The following is a 20,232-nucleotide window of genomic DNA, read 5'->3' on the forward strand; positions in this document are numbered from 1 at the left end:
CATGAACTTATAAATGAAATAATGCTGGCAGAGGGCTTTTTACTTCACAATAATGTTATGAGGCAGCATAGCAACATTTTGCAAACAGCCCAGATCTTCATTATAAAAATATCATCATTCTTACTGTATTGGGTTTGGCATTCTGTGCGGTAGGGTGTGATATTCCCATTAGTGCCTAAGCAGCACTTTCCTCATCTAGATGCTCCAGAATCGGTAGAGGTGGAAGTATACCCAGGAAAAAAGCATTCACCTCCAAGTGAGTCCGGTACTTAACACTTACATCACTACACAGATGCAGGGCACAATATCTTGGGTCAAGTGGTGTATCTAAGAATAGCCCCAGACATTGAGTTAGAAAGGTTTGCCCTGTACAAGACATGAGTAAGCTTTGATTTAATTGCTGACATGCCATTGTTTTAAATCATATCTGGCTCTTGTCACCACCAGAGTGTATTGGACAGCCAGAAAGCTTACTGAACGAGTCACTGTTGGCATGTAAAAAACTTGGATGTGTGATTGGTGAGAATTGGCCACATTTAACAACTACATTCTTCCCAATAGTTTCATGCAAAATTTTCCAAATGAAAATGTGAAGAAAAAACAGATTAAAAAAATAGGAATAGGCCAGGCTACAAATGCTGACTTGCTTTTTGTTTAACCATTGTTCCCATATTCTTCTGTAATGCTGATAACAGTTGTTCCCTGAAAACGAGACTGCCGGACAAACAGGGAGTTCTAAAAGCCAGGAATAAGTTTCAAGGTATAGTTTTGTGTCATCAAGATTTACACTTGGCCATACCGAAAAGGGTAGTGGGCCATCACAATGACTAAATGGGAAAATCCTCTCATTATTGGTAGTCAACAATTAAGATATCCAGAATTAGAACAATATTGATGGGTGTCGAATACGTAGAATATGGACATTATGTGAGCCGGTACACTTACAACTGTTCTGAACAGTTCATGCTACAGGGAACTACGTGGTGGTGAGCTGAATTCTAAGGCTGAGCTAAGGTGGCCACAAACATTATGCTTGGCTAAATACTCTTTTGGCTAAACATTGTTTCTTCAGACCCTCCCCACCTTTCCAATACATATGCTCACACAATGTCCATTCATGTGAAAGTAGGATGCGGACAGCTTTCCAACATGCCTGATCTCTCTGCATAGAAACCGCTATGCACATAAAAAAGGCATCTAGTCCCACTGAAATAGACTGTTTCAGCTACCATTCATTTAATAATTTTAGTCAACTTTTTGCCCATTTTTTTTGGGCCATTTTACAACCATAAAATTAAGTTCATGCTAATTCTTTTTCTGCCATTTTGGAGTCTGTATGTCCAGCACTTAAAAAATGTCTGTCTTTCATGCAAAGACATTAAAAAAACTAAATTAAATTATACCTGCCAACACAATGGCAAAACCTTGGATAAAGCAACTACTGTTTCCTATAGTTCAAAAACTGTACTATTTTAGCCTGGTTATCCCTAATCATATTGAAATGTATACTAGCAGAAATACATGTCCCATAGGGAAATAAACAAAATGCTAAATGGACCCATCTAAAGTAAGTTTAAAGATAGATGTAACACTCACGTTTCTGAAGGCAAGAACTCCGGTGTATGTGGATCCGCTGGACCTTTGTGGCAGATGACTCGGACCGTAGTGTAAGGTGCCGCTGGTCTTCACCAGAGCTCGCCGCAAAGCAGGATGGGCTTGCAGCTGCAGGCGACACCCAGGTCGCTACCCCTGGCACGGCTCGACCACACAGGCGGCTGAGGAGATGCGAGGCACAGGAGGGATGAGGCAACTCATAGTCTGGATAGCAGTAGGTCAGGGCAGGCGGCACAGTAGTGTAGTCAGGACATAGCAGGAGTTCAGTAGGCAGGTGGCAGAGGAGCAAGGTCAAGTCACAAGAGCAGGAGATCTGGTACATGGAAAGGCAATACAATGGAACGCTTTCTCTAGGGCACATGGCAACAAAGATCCGGCAGAGAACTGAGGAGGGTGGAGGAATTTATGAATAAGTCACAGGTGGTTAACCTAATGAGCGTACTGGCCCTTTAAATCTTAAAGTATGCCCTAAGGGACGGGGACATGCGCGTCGGAGCAGAGAGACTGAGGCAGAGGCAGGAGAAACACCCGGAGAGTGACGGACTGGGGCTCGCATGCGGGTGCGTCCCGTGAATCAAGTCCCAGCCTCGTCGGCAGCAGAAGGTAAGTGGACCATGCGCTCATGGCCAGCGTGTGAGGCCGGAGCGCATAGCGTAACAATAGAGAGGAGAAATACTAATGCTCTGGTAGCTCAACCAACATATACAGCAGCACATAAGATGCCATCAAATCCATATGTGCTGCCTTAGAGGGCCTCTGTAAGGGACAGCACCCCCCGTGGAAGCAATGCTGAGATGTAGTGTGCCACATTCCGACTTTATTGTAAGAAGAAAGCCTCTGTAAAATTATAGTCACATGACAGTATGGGCCTTTAGAATATTGACTCTGTACTATCTGTACCATACAGATCTATATTACAGTTGTGTATGTGCGGCCTTACTATTGTAAGTAATGGCCCTCAGAGTGGAGTGTAGGTTTCTTTTTGGCTTTCCCTACACTTTGCTTTTTTTAAACATGCTCTTATATGTCTGGTTTTCCTCAGCACAAATCCACCACATTTTATGTGAAACCTTAGTAAATATGTTGGGTTTTTGTGAAACTGTTGGGAACACACCCCTTTTCCAAGACCACGCCCCTTCCCCTGCGGCCACACTCCCTTTTCAGGTGAAATGGAGCGTTAGTCGAGTTTTTTTCAATTCTGGCGCAAATTCTGGCACAGACAGAATTTTTGGCGCAATCTGACAGAATCTGGCGCACAACCCGACAAAACATCGGGTTTGCAATAGTAAATGAGGACCACAGTGTATGTAATCTGAACTTTATACACTAGGTGTGATAAGAGCTCAAAGGCTTGAAATGCAGCAGCTCAATGATTTATAAGAAAAAAAAAAAAAAGAAAAGAAAACCTATCTACTTAGTTTTGCTAACAAAAAGACACAGCATTGGGCAGTTATTGTGCAAGGAATTCTAGTTAGCCATGTTTGAGCCATAGAAACAAATTCATCTTCAACTGAGTATTTTAACTAATTTCATTTAGTTTACCCTTTAAATAATGCCAGGTCATCTAAAGCACATTACAGTCCCTTTACTTCATTTTCATGCTTTAAGACAGTGGGGGACATATTTGCGTTAAAATTTTTGGCACAAAGTTTCCAAGTTTCAGAAATGATCTGAGGGTTACACTAGGCACATCAGTTTTTCAATAGTGGGCGTGGTGACATAAATTTTATGTTTTCCGTGAATTTCACACCAGCTGTTTTCTAGTGTGAAAATGATAGAGGGTGGTTTTTATTTTATTTTTTATTTTTTTAAAGGGTTATTTGCTTAATTTACGATTAAGAAAAACAAAAACTTTTTAAGCTTTTTTTTTTTTATAGGGTTGTAACCACTCATCCATCTGTCATCATGGTTGTTTCAATTAAACCTGATTACAGTCACTACACTTGCATTTACATTTAACGTACATATAAGTTGCTGTTCCCCCAGAATTTGCGCACAGCACAGTTCATGTACATTCAGGGTGGTCTACAATCTATGATGAGAGTGCTGGAGCTTCGCTCGATTTATAAACTGCTCTTTTTTTTTTATACATTATATTCCAGTTTACATTGAAGTTACTTCACACCATTGCACTCAACACACTTTGCGTATCCAGCCGTACATCTTCCATATGCATTGGCAATATAGTTATATGCTGAAAAGAGATTCTCCTTACAGGATATCCTCTCCAGTGGTCACCCGCAGAACTTATTTAGTTTTGGATTCCCTGAATGTTTGGCACTCAGGGAAGGAAATGAGTAAATGGCTAAAATGAAGAGTCACTTTTTCCTATTCTAAATATCTCCTGACTTCCTCCTACACCCTGTAGTGCTCTGTTAACCTGTGGTAAGACCAGACAATGCATGTGTAGGCTTAGTTCTATTCTTTTCACTGATGGAAACATTTTCTCTCATTAATTTCATATTTTCTCCCCCTAATGGTTAAACATCACATCAGACTTTTTTTTTCCCCACTTCCGAAGGGTACTCGTAATCTATAAAATGTCCTGCTGAGAAGGACCTGTGGTATTCTAACAGGGATGGGCTGATTGGGAATCATGTCAGATACAGTTCAGCAATATCTGGAATGCAGAGATTGCCCATCCCTGTCCTGTATTAACTGTATAATAGGACAATATGACTGTTCAATACATCCTCACTACTATCTAAAACTATTAAGTGTTTGCAAACTTTTGTCATAGAGCTTTAAAGGGGTACTCCGCCCCTAAACATGTTATCCCCTATTCAAAGGATAGGGGATAAGACGTCTGATTGCGGGGGGATCTTTAGTGCGCACACCAGTCATCCGGTGCATCCACCCCCTCTGATCCCACCCCCTGCCACTTTATCCCCCTGCCACTTTATCCCCCCCTCTGATCCCCCCCTGCCACTTTATTCCCCCTCTGATCCCCCTGCCACTTTATTCCCCCCCCCCGATCCCCCCTGCCACTTAATCCCCCCCCCTGCCACTTTATTCCCCCCCGATCCCCCCCTGCCACTTTATTCCCCCCGACTGATCCCCCCCCCCCCCGCCACTTTATTCAGAGATAATGGGGAAGAATTATCAGATCCTGTGCAGAGGGAAAGTGGAGCAGTTGTAGATCGCTTCTTTAATTTTTCAGATGCCTTTAAAGGACATGTCCGGTGCTCACTTTTCTTATTGTATCCGTTCTGGGCTGCAAAAAAAAAAAGGAAATAAGCTTTCTCTTGCCTGCCTACGCTCCCCCGGTGCTCCGGTACAGGTGTTCGGTCCCTGGGCTGTATTCTTCTTACTTCCTGTTAGCCCGGCACGTCACACGGAGCTTCAGCCTATCACTGGCCAAGGCGGGACATCGCTGCGGCCGGTGATGAAGTAAGAAAAATACAGCCCGGGGACCGAACACCTGTACCGAAGCAGCGGGGGAGCCTAGGCAGGTAAGAGAAAATTTGTTTTCTTTTATTTTTCAGCCCGGAACGGATAAAATAAGAGAAGTGAGCACCGGACATCTCCTTTAAATAAAAAAAAAAGGAACAATCTGGTTGCTATGGGCAACTGCTCCACTTTCCCTCTGCACAGGATTTGATGAATCTCCCCCATTATCTCTGAATTTCATGTGTGTTGTGGCCTCTGTGCTTACTTGTGGTTTTCTCCTGATGCGTCATATACATGTTTTTAATTTGGTTGGTGTTAACAAAATAAACTTTTAGTGATATGTGGACCCTTTTATGGTTTGTGTAAGTAATTTGTTTTGGAGTTTTTCCCTTACAGTTACAGTCGCCGGCAGATCAGCCAGATATTGTGGCAGCAGTGGTGGCCGGTCACAGGGGGCTCAGTCATGATTGTGACAGCTGCGACCATGATATTTATACCACTTGTGTATTACAGCCATAATACTTTTCATTTTCAACTTTCAGACCTATATGAGGCTTGTTGCTTTTTGTGCCACCAATTTTACTTTGTAATGGCATCAATCATGCTACCATGAAATACACAGTAAAAAAAAAAACGCAGTTTTGCAACTTTTGGGGGCTTCCGTTTATACAAAAAGTAGTATACTTAAAATCCTCCTCTTCTGACCCCTATAACTTTAGCATTTCTCCATATACTGGGGTGTGTGAGGGCTCATCTTTTGCGCTTTGATCTGTAGTTTTTACTGGTACCATTTTTGTTTTTATGCGACTTTTCGATCGCTTTTTTTTATTTATTTTTTATGGTATATGAAATTACTAAAAATTAGCAATTGTGGACTTTGGTATTTTTTGACAATTATGCCATTGACCGTGTGGGATAATTAACGTTATATTGGAATAGTTTGGACATTTATTTATTGATTGATTCTTAAATCAATAAATGTGGTGGGTGTGTTAAATGCAGTGTGTGGGAATTATATAGTGCAGTGTTTTCCAAACAATGTATCTCCAGCTGTTGCAAAACTACAACTCCCAGCATGCCCAGACAGCTGTTCTCTTTCTGGGCATACTGGGAGTTGTAGTTTTGTAACAGCTGGAGGCACACTGTTTGGAAAACACAGACATAGTAATTTGTGTGTGAGTATGTAGTATAGGTTACCTTCACATGATACACATTCCCCTATACAGGAACTTCTTCCTGGGCCTCCATTGCATAGTAGTCAGGCTCCTCCCACCCATGTGACTGATCACATGGCAATGACATCACCAAAGGTCCTCTGCCTCCCATACACGGCCCGATGTTCGGCAGTTATTGCTCCATTGTGCTGCTGTCGTCTGTAAGAGCCTTATCCAGGGAGGAGAGGACAGATGGCAGGAAGTATTTTGCAGCTGCCAGTGAAAGCAGGAGGCTGCTGCTTAAACAGCAGTATTCTGTGCTGGGGCTGCTGCAGGGGGGTGCAGCAGGGGCCCGGCCCCCCCTGGGAGATGGGGCCCTTTACTGGAGTACTTGTTGTACCCCCCTGATGGTGGCCCTGGTGGTTCCAGTGTTATCTATATACTGATGTCACCTTTCAATTTACTCCTGTCTGTGCTTTCAAGAAAGGCATTACTGTGAAATGATCTGTACAGAACATGACGTCTCAGCTTACTTTTAGGCCTAGTGGCCAGAATGAAAACAGCAAGATTTCCGTGTTTTTTTTTTTTTTTAAACTATAAATGGTAAAATGGAAAATTAGAAAAAAAACATCACCAGAAATTCTTTAAAGATATAGTCAACATAAAAACTTGATTAAAGCAATATGTCATGGTTTTTGAGGACACAGATGACATATTTCCTTGAGAAAAGCCACCCACAATGATATATCCATGTAACGCCATGTGCCATGTAACAACTTCCAACTTATGATTTTGAGAATGTAATAAGAACCTATTTATTCATCTATACACACACACACACACACACACACATTGTTCTTTATGTGTGTATTTTCTGGGAGCAGTTGGTCTTTCACTAGTGTATGATGTAACCAGGTATGTACCTAGTATGTATCTAGTTTTGCTTATAGCAACCAATCACAGCTCATCTTTCCTTTAACCAAAGCTAAGATGAGATAACAGATGAGCTGTAATTAGTTTCTATGGCAAAACCATGTAGTTTTTCCTGTTAGTCGGTTGTGATTTCTAGCATTTAGCATGTTACACAGTTAGTACGGTTGAAAAAGACACATTTCCATCAAGTTGAACTAAGGAGGGGAGGAGATGGATGAAGCGGAGGGGTATGGGTGGAAGGGGAGGTAATGTGATTCTGGGGTATTCCAGGAAAAAAACTTTATTTTTATATCAACTAGCTTCAGAAAGTTAAACCGATTTGTAAATTACTTCTATTAAAAAAAATCTTAATCCTTCCAGTACTTTTTAGGGGCTATATACTACAGAGGAAGTGCTTATCTTTTTAAGATTTCTCTGATGTCATGACCACAGTGCTCTCTGCTGACCTCTGCTGTCCATTTTAGGAACTGTCCAGAGCAGCATATGTTTGCTATGAGGATTTTCTCCTGCTCTGGACAGTTCTTAAAATGGTCAGCAGAGAGCACTGTGGTCATGACATCAGAGAAATCTAAAAAGATAAGCATTTCCTCTGTAGTATATAGCCCCTAAAAAGTACTGGAAGGATTAAGATTTTTAAATAGAAGTATTTTACAAATCTGTTTAACTTTCAGGCACCAGTTGATAAAAAAAAAAAAAAAAAGTTTTCCACGGGAGTACCCCTTTAAGTCAAAGGCTGTTAAAGCAGTCTGCTCAATCCCTCCCTTCCGGTCTGCTCTGGAAGAGATCAGTGATATAAAGGGTGGATTGGGAGAAAGCACAACTGATAATGAAAGATCTGTACACTATTACAATGTATTAATCTTTTCTTTTTTTTTTTTTTTTTTTACTTTTGCACCATAAACAGGTTGTTTATTTTGCTGGACAACCCATTTAATTATTTTAATCTTTCCTCTTATCTAAGATACTTAAAGTGTACCTGTCATTTGCTAAAATGTTTACCGTAATATAATGTAGATAATACTATTGGTTAAAATTTTTTATTTTTTGGGTGACAAAATGCTATCTTGTCCCTGCAGCAATTGCCTCTGTGTCGCTGTGAAGAGACCAAATATAGGAAGTGTGGGCGGGACAAGCAGGGCTCTGTGCAGGCTCCTGGCTTGTCAATCATATACCAAAAATATACACTTTTTTAACTGATGTATATTACAAATATACATATGTTAATATCTTAATTATATGAAAAGTTTTTGCAAATGACAGTGCCTAGTTAAGATGTCCAAGGTTCTAACAAATCTCCTTTACTATTATATCACCCTTATCTTGTTGCTTACACAAATGTTCGTTGTATAGGACTGTTTTAGAAAATGACTGACAAGACACATATCTCTGGTGCGGCTTCTCCTTATACGGGTTATCCTATCATGTTATGCACTTTTTAGAAGGGTGTCCTTCAGTTGGAACAGGCTTCTATTAGGGTGGGTTCACACCCCGATTTTGCTATACGGTTTCGGCATACGGTTTCATAAAAAAAAAAAAAAAGGTATGCAACCATACAGAAAACCGTGCCCATAGACTTCCCATTCAAAACCATATGCACCATAATGTACTTTTCTTTTCCGGACAGAAAACCGTGGCCTACCACGGTTTTTCATCCGGGTGAAAAGCCGTATTAAACCATATAGTTTTTTATTTTTTTTACATGGGAGTCAATGGGAACCGTACAGAACCGTATGTGTGTACGGTTCCATCCAGTTTTCACCATACGGTTTTTGACTTTCCACAGTTTTTTTTTTCTTGGAATTTTAATCAAACAAGTGAAACTTTATTCAAAATGGAGTGAAAAGTACAAAACGTATATGTTTTTTTCTTAAAAAAACAGATGCAACCGGACATCATTTTTCAAACCGTATACAGATAAAAATTTGTACACACATTTTGATACAGTTTAGTCAGGTTTTGAGGAATCTGTTTTTTTTTTTATCAAAAACCTGATACAGGAACTGTATTGCAAAAACGTGTTGTGAACCCACCCTTAGTCAGAGCAGAGTGTAGCCTGAGCAGCTTTCACTCCTAGAGGACTCAAAGCAAAATATATTTTTATGGTTACAATTCATTTGAATGTAATACTGTGGTCACTCAATGACTACCTGATAGTTGCAGCAGCTTGGCGCACTGTGATCAGCTGAATGACAGACGGTCTGCATTCAGAAAGAGGTGTCTTGATACTGACAACTAAATAAAGGTAATAATTGTAATAGAAAAACAGAGCTGTATTTTTTCTAAAAACTGCACCATGCCTGTCCTCAGGTTGTGTGTGGTATTACAACTTGGCACCATTCACTTCAATGAAACTGAGCTGCAATATCACACACAACCTGAGGACAGATGGGGTGCTGTTTTCAGAGGAAACCTCCTCTATTTTTCTATTCATGGAGTGCCCCTTTAAAGGGGACATGTTGGGAGTTTATTTGAAGGGGTATCACCAAAATTACATTCAGATTTGAATCAAACAAATACAAATATTAATATTTGCAATTTATATTATTTAGCAATTTTTCATAGTTGACAAGAAATCATTGCCCAAAGCACCCCAAGTTCTACCCCACTGGCGATGCTGTTGCCCCTGGCTACATCCTGCCATATTTCATCAGCAGCAGGATGAGCATTTGCAGTACAGTTTCACTATGCATGCCACTGTACTTGAGGAACCCATGTTAGAGGTAGTCTCCTGCTGATCTTACTGAAGTGCACAAACCACGACACAGGACTGTGTGAGGTCATGGTTTATGTAGTTAATGTACTGGAATGAACGATACGTAACAGACTGTCTAGGACCGTCCATTTCTGCATCTCCACAGAAAAAAACATGTCAGAGCTACAGGATGAGAGAAGAGGAAGGACCAAGATGTGGAATACAGGAAACATACAGTAGCAATGCCTCTAACATTTTAATAACACTGTTATTTTCAAACCATTTTTACAAGCGACTTTAAAGAAACCTTGTATTACTGTATATCTTATCAGAATAAAGGTCTTCTTTATTATGCCCCTTCCTAAACTCTCTTGTGCTCTGAAAAAAAAGAAAACCGCTCAATTTGTGTTTACAAAAAAGCCTAGAAGCTCACTGAGGGATCAGGTTGAATGCAGTCCATACTGGTTTATTAAAACGGTGGTGGGAGAGGGAGTGAGTGGAGAGAGCTAGAAGCAAACAGAGACTGTCAAGAGACTACACAAACGTGTCAGACATCACCCAATAATTGATTCACAGCTGTCATTACCTAGTACTGCTTTATAGTATCCTCCATGTTGCTGCTTCTTATTGTATACTAGAAGCAGATAGAAAAACAGGACATTCTTTCTGGGTGTGTGCAGTATATGAAAGCCATCATAAACAGTGAGATTCACCCACCAGCTCAGGGACAGCTAAAATAACAGAACAAGCCTGCAGACCTCAGATGAAAAATGCTATATACAAGTTATATGATTCCAAGAAATAGTGCTGATGTGCACACACTAGACAACCTATCCTGAAAAGTCATCTGAAATGAAAGGTATGCGTTAAAGGGGTACATTTTTCATAACTGGCTCCAAAAAGTTAAACAGATTTGTAAATTACTTCTATTTAAAAATCTTAATCTTTCCAGTACTTATCAGCTGATGTACACTCTGGAGGAAGTTGAGTTGTTCTTGTCTGTCTGATCACAGTGCTCTCTGCTGACACCTCTGTCTGTGTCGAACTGTCCAGAGTAGAAGAAAATCCCCATAGCAAACTTCTCCTGCTCCGGACAGTTCCTGACACAGACAGAGGTGGCAGCAGAGGGCAGCGTGGTCAGACAGAAAAGAACAACTCAACTTCCTCTGTATTGTACAGCAGCTGATAAGGATTGGAAGGATTACGATTTTTAAATAGAAGTAATTTAAAAATCTGTTGAACTTTTTGCCACCAGTTGATTTGAAAAAAATAGTTCACAACTATGCTGAAAAAAATTCAGAAAATGATGGTGCTGGATTTCCCCTTTAATTTTGGAAGTTGCATTAGTAGCATATTCCCCAGGAAACACTATACATTAACATAAATATATGAACCCATTAGAACACTTTCCATCCGTCCATACATAGTGATGTCTTTTTAAAGCAATTCCATTTTTAGTTTGACATGAATGTACTTGAGATAAAGTCATACTGACAAGGAAAATAAATCTGGAAAGGTCTAATAAGCTATTAGTAGTAGTCGTTGCCATTTCTGCCCCGTATAGGTATAATGAGTTACAGCACATGATGCCTAAATCTACAAGAGGACGAACTTTTGCCAAGAGGTGAAAAAAAAAAACCCTAGAAAAAAAATTGGACCCAGGCAGCTGCGTCACAAACCAGATTTGATCACTCCCGTCTAGGGTGCCAGGAGATTTGAGACAGATGTTCTCAGACACGCCGCATGCCTAAAACATTTCCAGGGGACGGGCTCTAGTGAGCGAGAGGGAAAGAGAGTGACTTAATAACGGCAGAAACAGCTGGAGTATGCAGGAAGACACAGGAGTCTATTCTCCCCTAGGTGTTCAGCCATCCTCAGTGCATTACATCGGCCTGTCAGAGCTGGCTCTTTAAGCTGTCATGCAGCGTGCTGAGCTTTTTCTTTTTTACACTTTCACTCTCCCTGTGAATAAAGTGCAGCATTGTGATTACTAATCCCACTCTGGTGACTAAACTTTAAATGTGGTCTTGGAGTAGATCCCGGAGTCCTGTCTGTTAATCTTCCACTCCTGCTTTAGAGACACCACTGGATGCTGAGCAGAGATCACTGTCAAGCTGCCTTACTGCTCCCTCATATTGGTCTTTTTAATCCTTTTTTTTTCCATACTTGGGGAGGAAACCAATGGATACCAAGCTGATCTGTCTATTTTTCCTTTTCTCTGTGCCTCCTCTGGCAGTGGGGAACCAGACAGGGCGCATCAAGGTGGTCTTCACACCCAGCATTTGCAAAGTGACCTGTACCAAGGGCCGCTGTCATAACAACTGCGAGAAGGGAAATACAACCACGCTTATTAGTGAAAATGGTCACGCTGCTGACACACTGACTTCCAGTAACTTCAGAGTAGGTAAGTACTGTCACAGATGTCACTAGATGTGTGTTATTTCTTCTATGCTTGTACGGCACATGGTTGGAGCTGTTCTCTAAAATACGGTAGTTTAACTATAGGTTAACCATAGTGGGTAGAATGTTATTCACCAACCTGCTAAAAGTGCACATAAACCTTTATCAACCATAGATGTCATTCTGTTTTTAATTTGTGGCAACATTCAACTGTTGGGGCAGTGAACTCAGGGGTTTCCAACCTGTTGTAAAACTATAACTCCCAGGGTGTCTGAACAGCTATTCACTGTCTAGGCATAATGGGAGTTGTAGTTTTGCAATAGTAGGAAAGCCACAAGCTGAAGACCACTGATCAAGGGGGGTATTGACCTTTATGGGAAATAAATGTCACATTAAGAGAGCCTGTAAGTGAGTGTGTCTCTTTGCTATTTCATTTCTACGCTGAGGAATTACCTGTAGGGGATGTCCAGTGCGTAATGAATGTATTCGCTGAGTACCTTCCCATGTGGTCAATGACCCCCTTAACACGTGCTTTCTGCCTCTATTCAGAAAATAGAATACAGCAGCGATGACAGTACTTGTTCTGCTGGGCTGGTTCTTACCTGCTTTTTTTGTTTCATAAGTCCATTTTTTTTACATTACTGGCCCTTTCCCTGTCTGTATTTTGTTCATTCATTCTCTTTAATGAGACTATGCTCTTGTAGCACAACATTTGCTTACTGTGTCATTCATCCCAAAGTAGCACACACTCGAAAGGTTCAAATATTTAAACGTTTCCAGTACTTTTCAAGTAATTTCTCACTAGACTTTCTAAACACATTTTTGGCACTTGCAGGCCCTGTCTGGTTTTCCATGTTGCAGACGTGTGCTCTGAAAGTAGACGCTTCTGAACTTCAGTATGTCAATGCACAAGAACTTTGAGATGAATTATGATGGACACAAAAAAAGAGATACAGCAGAAGTGATTCCTAAATAATAGATATGAGAATGTATAAAAGTGCCCTGATCATTCGAATTGGACAATGTTTAAAGGGGTACTCCACCCGTAGAGATCTTATCCCCTATCCAAAGGATAGGTGATAAGATGTCTGATCGTGGGGGTCCCACCGCTGGGGACCCCAGCAATATAGCATGTGGCACCCACCTGTTTCTGCTCCAGAAGCGCTGGAGGGTCTGGGTCCGTGTGACGTCACGCCCCGTTCCCTCAATGCAAGTCTATGGGAGAGGGCGTGATGGCCGTCACGCCCCCTCCCATAGACTTGCATTGAGGGGACGGGGCGTGACGTCACACGGGGGCGGAGTCGTGACGTCACGGACTTCCGTTCCGGTGGTCGGGACCCAGACCATCCAGCGCTTCCGGAGCAGAAACAGGTGGGTGTCACATGCTATATTGCGGAGGTCCCCAGCGGTGGGACCCCCGCGATCAAACATCTTATCCCCTATCCTTTGGATAGGGGATAAGATGTCTAGGGGTTGAGTATCCCTTTAAAACATTGAGCACACAGAGTAATATTTCAACCTATTTACCAAGTGAAACACATGAAAAAAGCATCAACTTTATTTGCATTATGGGACAACTCTAAATTTGATAGCTATGGTAACAAAATGTAACTAATGTACTAACTTGATCACCAGCTAATTTTGTTTGTTTGCCCTTTGAGAAAGAAATGATCAGTCTATAATTTTAATATTAGGTTTATTTGAACAGTGTGAGACAGAAAAACAATTTAAAAAAATCCAGAAAAAGGCATTTTATATAAGTTATGAATTGATTTGTATTTTACTGGTTTCTGACTCCTAGATGTATTTTATACTTGTAACAAACTGGGATTATGAGCACTCTTTTAAAGAGAGTACTCCTAATCTCAGTTTATTAGCTGTTTAAAAGACACCTGTCCACAGAAGCAATTAATCAGATTCCAAACTCTCCTCCATGCCCAAGCCCAAAGAGCTATCCAGGTATGTCAGGGACAAGATTTGAGACCTCCAAAAAGAAGGAATGGACTACAGGACCATTACCAAGCAGCTTGGCGAGATGTTCACAGTAGTGCTGGGCGGTATGGCCTAAAATTAATATCACAGTATTTTTTTTTATTATCACGGTATCACGGTATTACCGCCGGTCCCCCACCGCCACCCCCCCACCCCGCGAGCGGGGTCCCTATGCCCACTAGCGGTGTCAAATGTGCCCCCCGCGAGCGCGAGCGCTACCATCACCGCTAGCGGGATCCCTGTGCCCACTAGTGGTGTCAAATGTGCCCCCCCCCGGGAGCGCAACCATCACCGCTAGCGGGGTCCCTGTGCCCACTAGCGGTGTCACAAGGATGCAGAGCGCGGCTCTGTTCCCCTTCCCTTTCAACTCTCGGTACGGGAACAGATTTAAAAGCCTTGCGTGCAGCTAACGCAGTACTGCGCATGCGCAGTACTACGCAAATAGCGTACGGCTAAGGCTAGGCTCCTAGCGCTGCCTGCGTTAGCCCTACGCTATTTGCGGAGTGCTGCGCCTGCGCAGTACTACGTTAGCTGCGCGCAAGTCTTTTAAATCTGTTCCCGTACCCTGAGAGCTGACAGGGACGGGGAACAGAGCAGCGCTCGCGCTCGGAATTCTTGTGACACTGCTAGTGAGCACAGGGACCCCACTAGCAGTGATTGTAGCGCTCACGCTCGGCATTCTTGTGACACCGCTAGTGGGCACAGGGAGCCCGTTAGCGGTGATGGTAGCGATTGCGCTCGCGGGGGGCACATTTTACACCGCTAGTGGGCACAGGGACCCCGCTAGCGGTGATGGTAGCGATCGTGCTCGAGGGAGGCATTCTTGTGACACCGCTAGTGGGCACATGGATCCCGCTAGCGGTGGGGATTGATCGTGCTCGCGGGGACACTGGCTGACAGGCGCAGCGGGGGGACACAGTAAATGGATTAGCTTCTGTGGCCCGATTCCGCTCTCGTAATCGGCCAGAGAAGCACACCGGGACAAGTGAGGGCGCCGCGCTGGGCTCTACAATTCATCTGGAGTGTGGGGGAGGGGCCCGACCGGTATAGCGGTATGGGCAAAAATTCATACTGTGGGAGGGAAAAAAAACGGTATCCGGTTCATACCGGTATATCGCCCAGCACTAGTTCACAGTTGGTACGATAATGCACAAATGGAAGAAACACAGGATAACTTTCAATCTTCCTTGGTTGGGGGCTCCATGCAAGATCTCTCCTCGTGAAGTTTCAATAATCATGAGAACGGTGCAGAATCATCCCAGAACTAGAAAGGAGGATCATGTGAATGGTCTCAAGGCAGCTGGGACCATAGTCACCAAGAACACAATTGGTAACACTATGCCATGAAATATTAAAATCTTGCAACACTTGCAATGTTCCCCTGCTCAAGAAAGCACATGTACATGGCCCGTCTGAAGTTTGCCAATTAACCTTTGAATCATTCAGATGTTCATTAGCAAACTTTAGATTGTTCTGTCCATTTGCTTTTTTGAGCAGGTGGACCTTGAAGGCATTGCAAGACCTTTTTGAGCAGGTAAACCTTGGTGAATAGTAACTATTAGTGACTTGGTGACTATCCAGCTTCCTTGAGATCATTGACATGATCTTCCATGTAGTTCTGGGCCGATTCATCACTGTTCACATGATCATTAAAACTCCATGAGGTCTTGCATGGAGCTCCAGACTGAGGGAGATTGGCTGTTATTTTGTTTTGTAAACTTCTCCCCAAGCTGCTTGAGGATGGTCTTGTAGCCCATTCCAGCCTTGTGTAGGTCTACAATCTTGTCCCTGACATACTTGGACAGCAATTTGGTCTTGGCCATGGTGGAGAGTTTGTAATTTGATTCTGTGGACAGGTTTTCTTCTTATTTTTATTTTATTTTTATAGGGAAGGCCGCTTTCACACTATAGAAGGATATATTTTACATTTTAAAGATCCGTTATAATGACCCGTTAACAAAACCAAATGGAGCATTCTATAATGTGGAAGCGGCCTAACAGGCTTAGGAGCCTTTAGCAGAGTCCTCCTAATCGCAGCTGGTTACCTGTATTAAAGACACCTGGGAGCCATAAATTTAGCTAATTGAGTAAAATGCTAATCGATTTAAAATGCGTTTTTCTCAATTTTTTATTGTTATTTTGTCTCTCGCAGTTCAAATAAACTAACCATCAAAATTATAGACTGATGATTTCTTCAAAATCAGCAGTAATTTTTTCCCTTCACTGTATAGCTGTACATCTATGAGGAGTATCCAATAATGTGAAAGGAACCATGAACTGTATATATAACACACATATTTCTTAATCAATCAGCCTGTGTTAAATTGACAGGTGCAAAGCTCTGAGTTTAGTTGTAGCAGGATTTCTATTGGTATGTTTGTTTTTGGTTCACATTGCTTGTCTGATTCACTTCATGTCCACTGCTGTGAATCGGCACATATTTCTGTCCACATTTGGTCAGCTGAGCTTATAATGTCAGAAGCAGGTGCAGTGCCCCAACTTATCTGTAATTGTTGCATCCTCTTAATTTACACTTGTGCTGGGACTGGGGCTCCTCCCTCTTGGCATCAAAGAACTACTTTATGGTGCAGTGTAAATAATCAGGAATACCTATTCTTTACAATGGAAGCTTTACTTATGGTTTGTAGGAATTTTGATATTGCACAAAAAGTTACTGCACTTACTACAGTATGTAAATACTAGACAAATCCGTTAAGTAAACAATAAGTAGAAAATGTTTAAGGGAGGGGTTCTCTGGTGAGCACAAAAGTTTTTGCCTTTCCACATTCTCCAGCGGCTTATTTAATCTTGGTCTTGACACTATAACGTTCTCCCTGCTTGAAGGGGGTAGGCTGACACTGTGGGGCAGGTACTATGTTGTGATCATTTTGTACAGGCAAAACCACACCGATATGAGCTGGCCAACATTGTGTGAACTTTAGCAACCACCTTTGGGTAGAATGCGAGGAAAGGTAATATCTTTTCTGCTCTCTGGGGTACCCTTTTAAAGCGGTGTTCCAGCTTTATACATCTTATCCCCTATCCAAAGGATAGGGGATAAGATGTATGATCGCAGGAATCCTGCCACTGGGGGGAACCCAGCGATCTCTGTACAGCCTCCGAAACGAGTCCGCCCCCCCTAGTGACGTCACACCATGCCCCTACATTTATGTCTATGAATGGAGAGGGCGTGGTGTGATGTCACGAATGTGGCCGTGACGTCACGTCCCCATCTCGGAGGCAGTGCCCAGCAGAAAATGCGGTGGGCTGCGCCAAGATCGTGGGGGTCCCCAGCGACAGGACCCCTGCAATCATATATCTTATCCCCTGTCCATCAGAGGAAAATTGGGATAGTGAAAGCACTCTGACATGCACACCGTAGAGAGACACTGAGGTGGTGGCTGGCAAGGCAGGGAAGACAGGCTACACATGAGGAGGTGAGAGCCCCGGAAGCTCCACATTAACAAATGTGCTAATTCTCACACACCCCCATTCTGAAATGTTATATATTTAAGGTTTTTGCAACAGTTTTGGCTTGTATGTTGCATTTCATAATTCTTTCTTTAATTCACCTGGACCAGACTGAATTTATGCCCAACAAGGCCACTAAAATCAATTTCTGGCAGCTACTTCCTAAGACTTTAAAGGGGTTATCCAGGTAAAGAAAAACAGAGCAATTTTTTTCCCCAAAACAGCACCACACCTGTCCTCTGGTTGTTTGTGGTATTACAACTTTGGTAAATCCACTTCAATGGATACCACACACAACCTGAGGACAGTTGGTCTGACATTTTATTGTTCTACGTCAAGTAACTTTATGACTTCCCCACAGCTTGGGCACATAATAACCAATATATTTCCCCCTGGTTTCCATTGAAAAAGGGGACCAGGCAGTTTTCTGCCATCCCCATTTCTATTTACCCCAGCCATGGATCCATTGGCTGCAGCAATAGCAATTCTGACTCTATCTGTGGCATTAAGCATGGATCCTTGATTGAAAAAAAAAAAAAAAAAAACTGTTCCTATATGCAGATGGTTTGTTGGTGTACCTTGAAAAGGTGGGTCCCTTTCCGGCCTCCTTTAAGATTTAATGGAGAGTCTTAGATTCTTCTCTTGACTGTGTGTTAATTGAACTATATCGACAGTTTTTCTCTCTATGCTTTTATGACCCTGTCTGTTCTCTGAATATAGGGGACCTGTTGGGTGTTACTCGGTTTGAATATCTATTGGAGGCTTAACCTGGACCCATTAGTTCAGTCCCTGTTGGCCAATATATATATATATTTAAAAATGATCTACTTACATAATTTCTTTGTATCTTTTTCATGCTTGCCCTATTGTTTTTTTCTGCAAACTAGACTTCCTTATCAGAGCTTTTTATTGGCAGGGCAGATCACTAGATTCAGCATGGAGACTCTGCAGGCTTCAATAAACCTGGATGGCTTGGCTACTACTAATTTGTGCTATTATATCTGTTGGTGTATGCTAATTGGGAGTTGGATCACAACATGGGAAATGTGGCCACCTCACTTCATGGGTCCCTGATAGGTTCATGCGAGAGTCAGTCTTAGATAGATAGTTTTACCTCTTGTCTTTTGATGTTGTTGCGCAGGTTTGGATGGTTACACGTAAGCTGTATAGACCCTTCCTTTAGACCTTTTCTCTCCATTCCTCTCCCTGGCACAATCCCCATCTGCATCATTTAATGGACCTCCCTGCAGGCAGGTATTTGGTGGGTAAAGCCAGTTGTTATGCTCCTCGGAAGACTTTTATTCCTTAGACTTGCAGTTTTGGCACAATTTATTTCTCTACATGTCATGCTGTGTTCTTCAGATATATGTAAGCCAGTGACTTGTTTTTATGACCTGTGGCTATCAGAAAGCCCACTGATAGTGCTCTGTTGAAATGGAAGGAGGATATCCCTACTTTAACAAATGATGACTGTGAGGAGGTTACAGATTATTTTATTTCCTCGGTGGTGAGGTCACGGGATGCATTAGTGCAATATAACTTTTTACACAGAATATATTACACTCCATAGATACATTCTAGATTATTGCATGTCTAGAAAGTGCCCACACAAATTTGATAAGGTGTGGTCTCTTTGGTTGTAGTGTATAGCCACTAACTTCACTCTAGACCCTGCTGATTCTACCTAGTACTGTATATATGTTTCATCTGTGAGCTTTGCTCTTAGTTAGGGGATAGGAGGGTAGGGGCACCTTTGATTTTAAAATCCTTATTGCCTTTGTATAGTCACATGCGGAGTTGCATTCTGCCTTTATTTTATTGAATTCTGCTTTTTATATAAGTTTGATGTCATCGTAAGGCAGTGGTTCTCAACCTTTTTTGCCTGAGTAACCCTTGACAGCCCATTCCCAAAAAAATTTACCCCCATATTAGAGACATTTTGTAATGATTATAGTATAATTCATATGCTTTACTTTCCTCTATAACAGGCCCCCTGTTCCTCTTCCTATCTCCCCAGTCCCCTGATTTACAGGGGATGTCTTCGCTAACCGGAGTTGTTTACTTTTCTTTTCATCACTATCTGGCCTAGACCGCCATTAAGATTTCTCCCATACAAGACTTCTTACAGAACCAGCCAAATAAACATTTTAGGCTTCTTTCTGCAGTACAATACCCACCTACTTACAAACTGCCCATGTTTGTCACACACAGTAATAGTACCCGCTTTGCGTCCCCATAAAGTTATTAGGCACCATCTTTGCCCCCAAATATAGCTGTAGGCCCCCAAAGTGCCCCCATATATAGTTGTAGGCCACCATACTGTCCTGCTTTGGTGCTCCACTGCTCCTCTGGTGTGGGGACCTATTGCTATGGAGCAACCAAGCTGATGGTAGTTATCGCCCACAGCAGCTCAGTGCCTGCGCTTCCCCTTTGCTGTCCTCCTGCGCCACTCCTCAGTGCAGTGATGTCAGCCTACCATTTCTTTTCAAGTACCCCCTGGAGAACTGCTAAGTACCCCTGGGGGTACTTGTACCCCAGGTTGAGAACCATTGTCATAAGGCATGTGTTGTTTTTTCTGATCATATT

The 20,232-nt window shown here is 42.3% G+C and overlaps 1 protein-coding gene across 3 annotated transcripts in view; it reads left to right on the forward strand.

Moving 5' to 3' along the window:
* Positions 1–20,232, forward strand: part of LTBP1 (latent transforming growth factor beta binding protein 1) — a 366,216-nt gene that overhangs the window by 187,029 nt on the left and 158,955 nt on the right. For 2 of the 3 annotated variants that reach the window (XM_056567405.1, XM_056567407.1), the window contains one exon: positions 12,020–12,187. The exons of the other annotated variant lie outside the window; for it this stretch is intronic. In XM_056567405.1, the coding sequence (XP_056423380.1) occupies positions 12,020–12,187 (168 nt within the window). The remainder of the gene's footprint in view (positions 1–12,019; positions 12,188–20,232) is intronic. 3 annotated transcript variants of the gene reach the window in all.

The sequence above is a fragment of the Hyla sarda genome, chromosome 3 (genome assembly GCF_029499605.1).
Source record: "Hyla sarda isolate aHylSar1 chromosome 3, aHylSar1.hap1, whole genome shotgun sequence".
In the NCBI taxonomy this organism is placed as follows: domain Eukaryota; kingdom Metazoa; phylum Chordata; class Amphibia; order Anura; family Hylidae; genus Hyla; species Hyla sarda.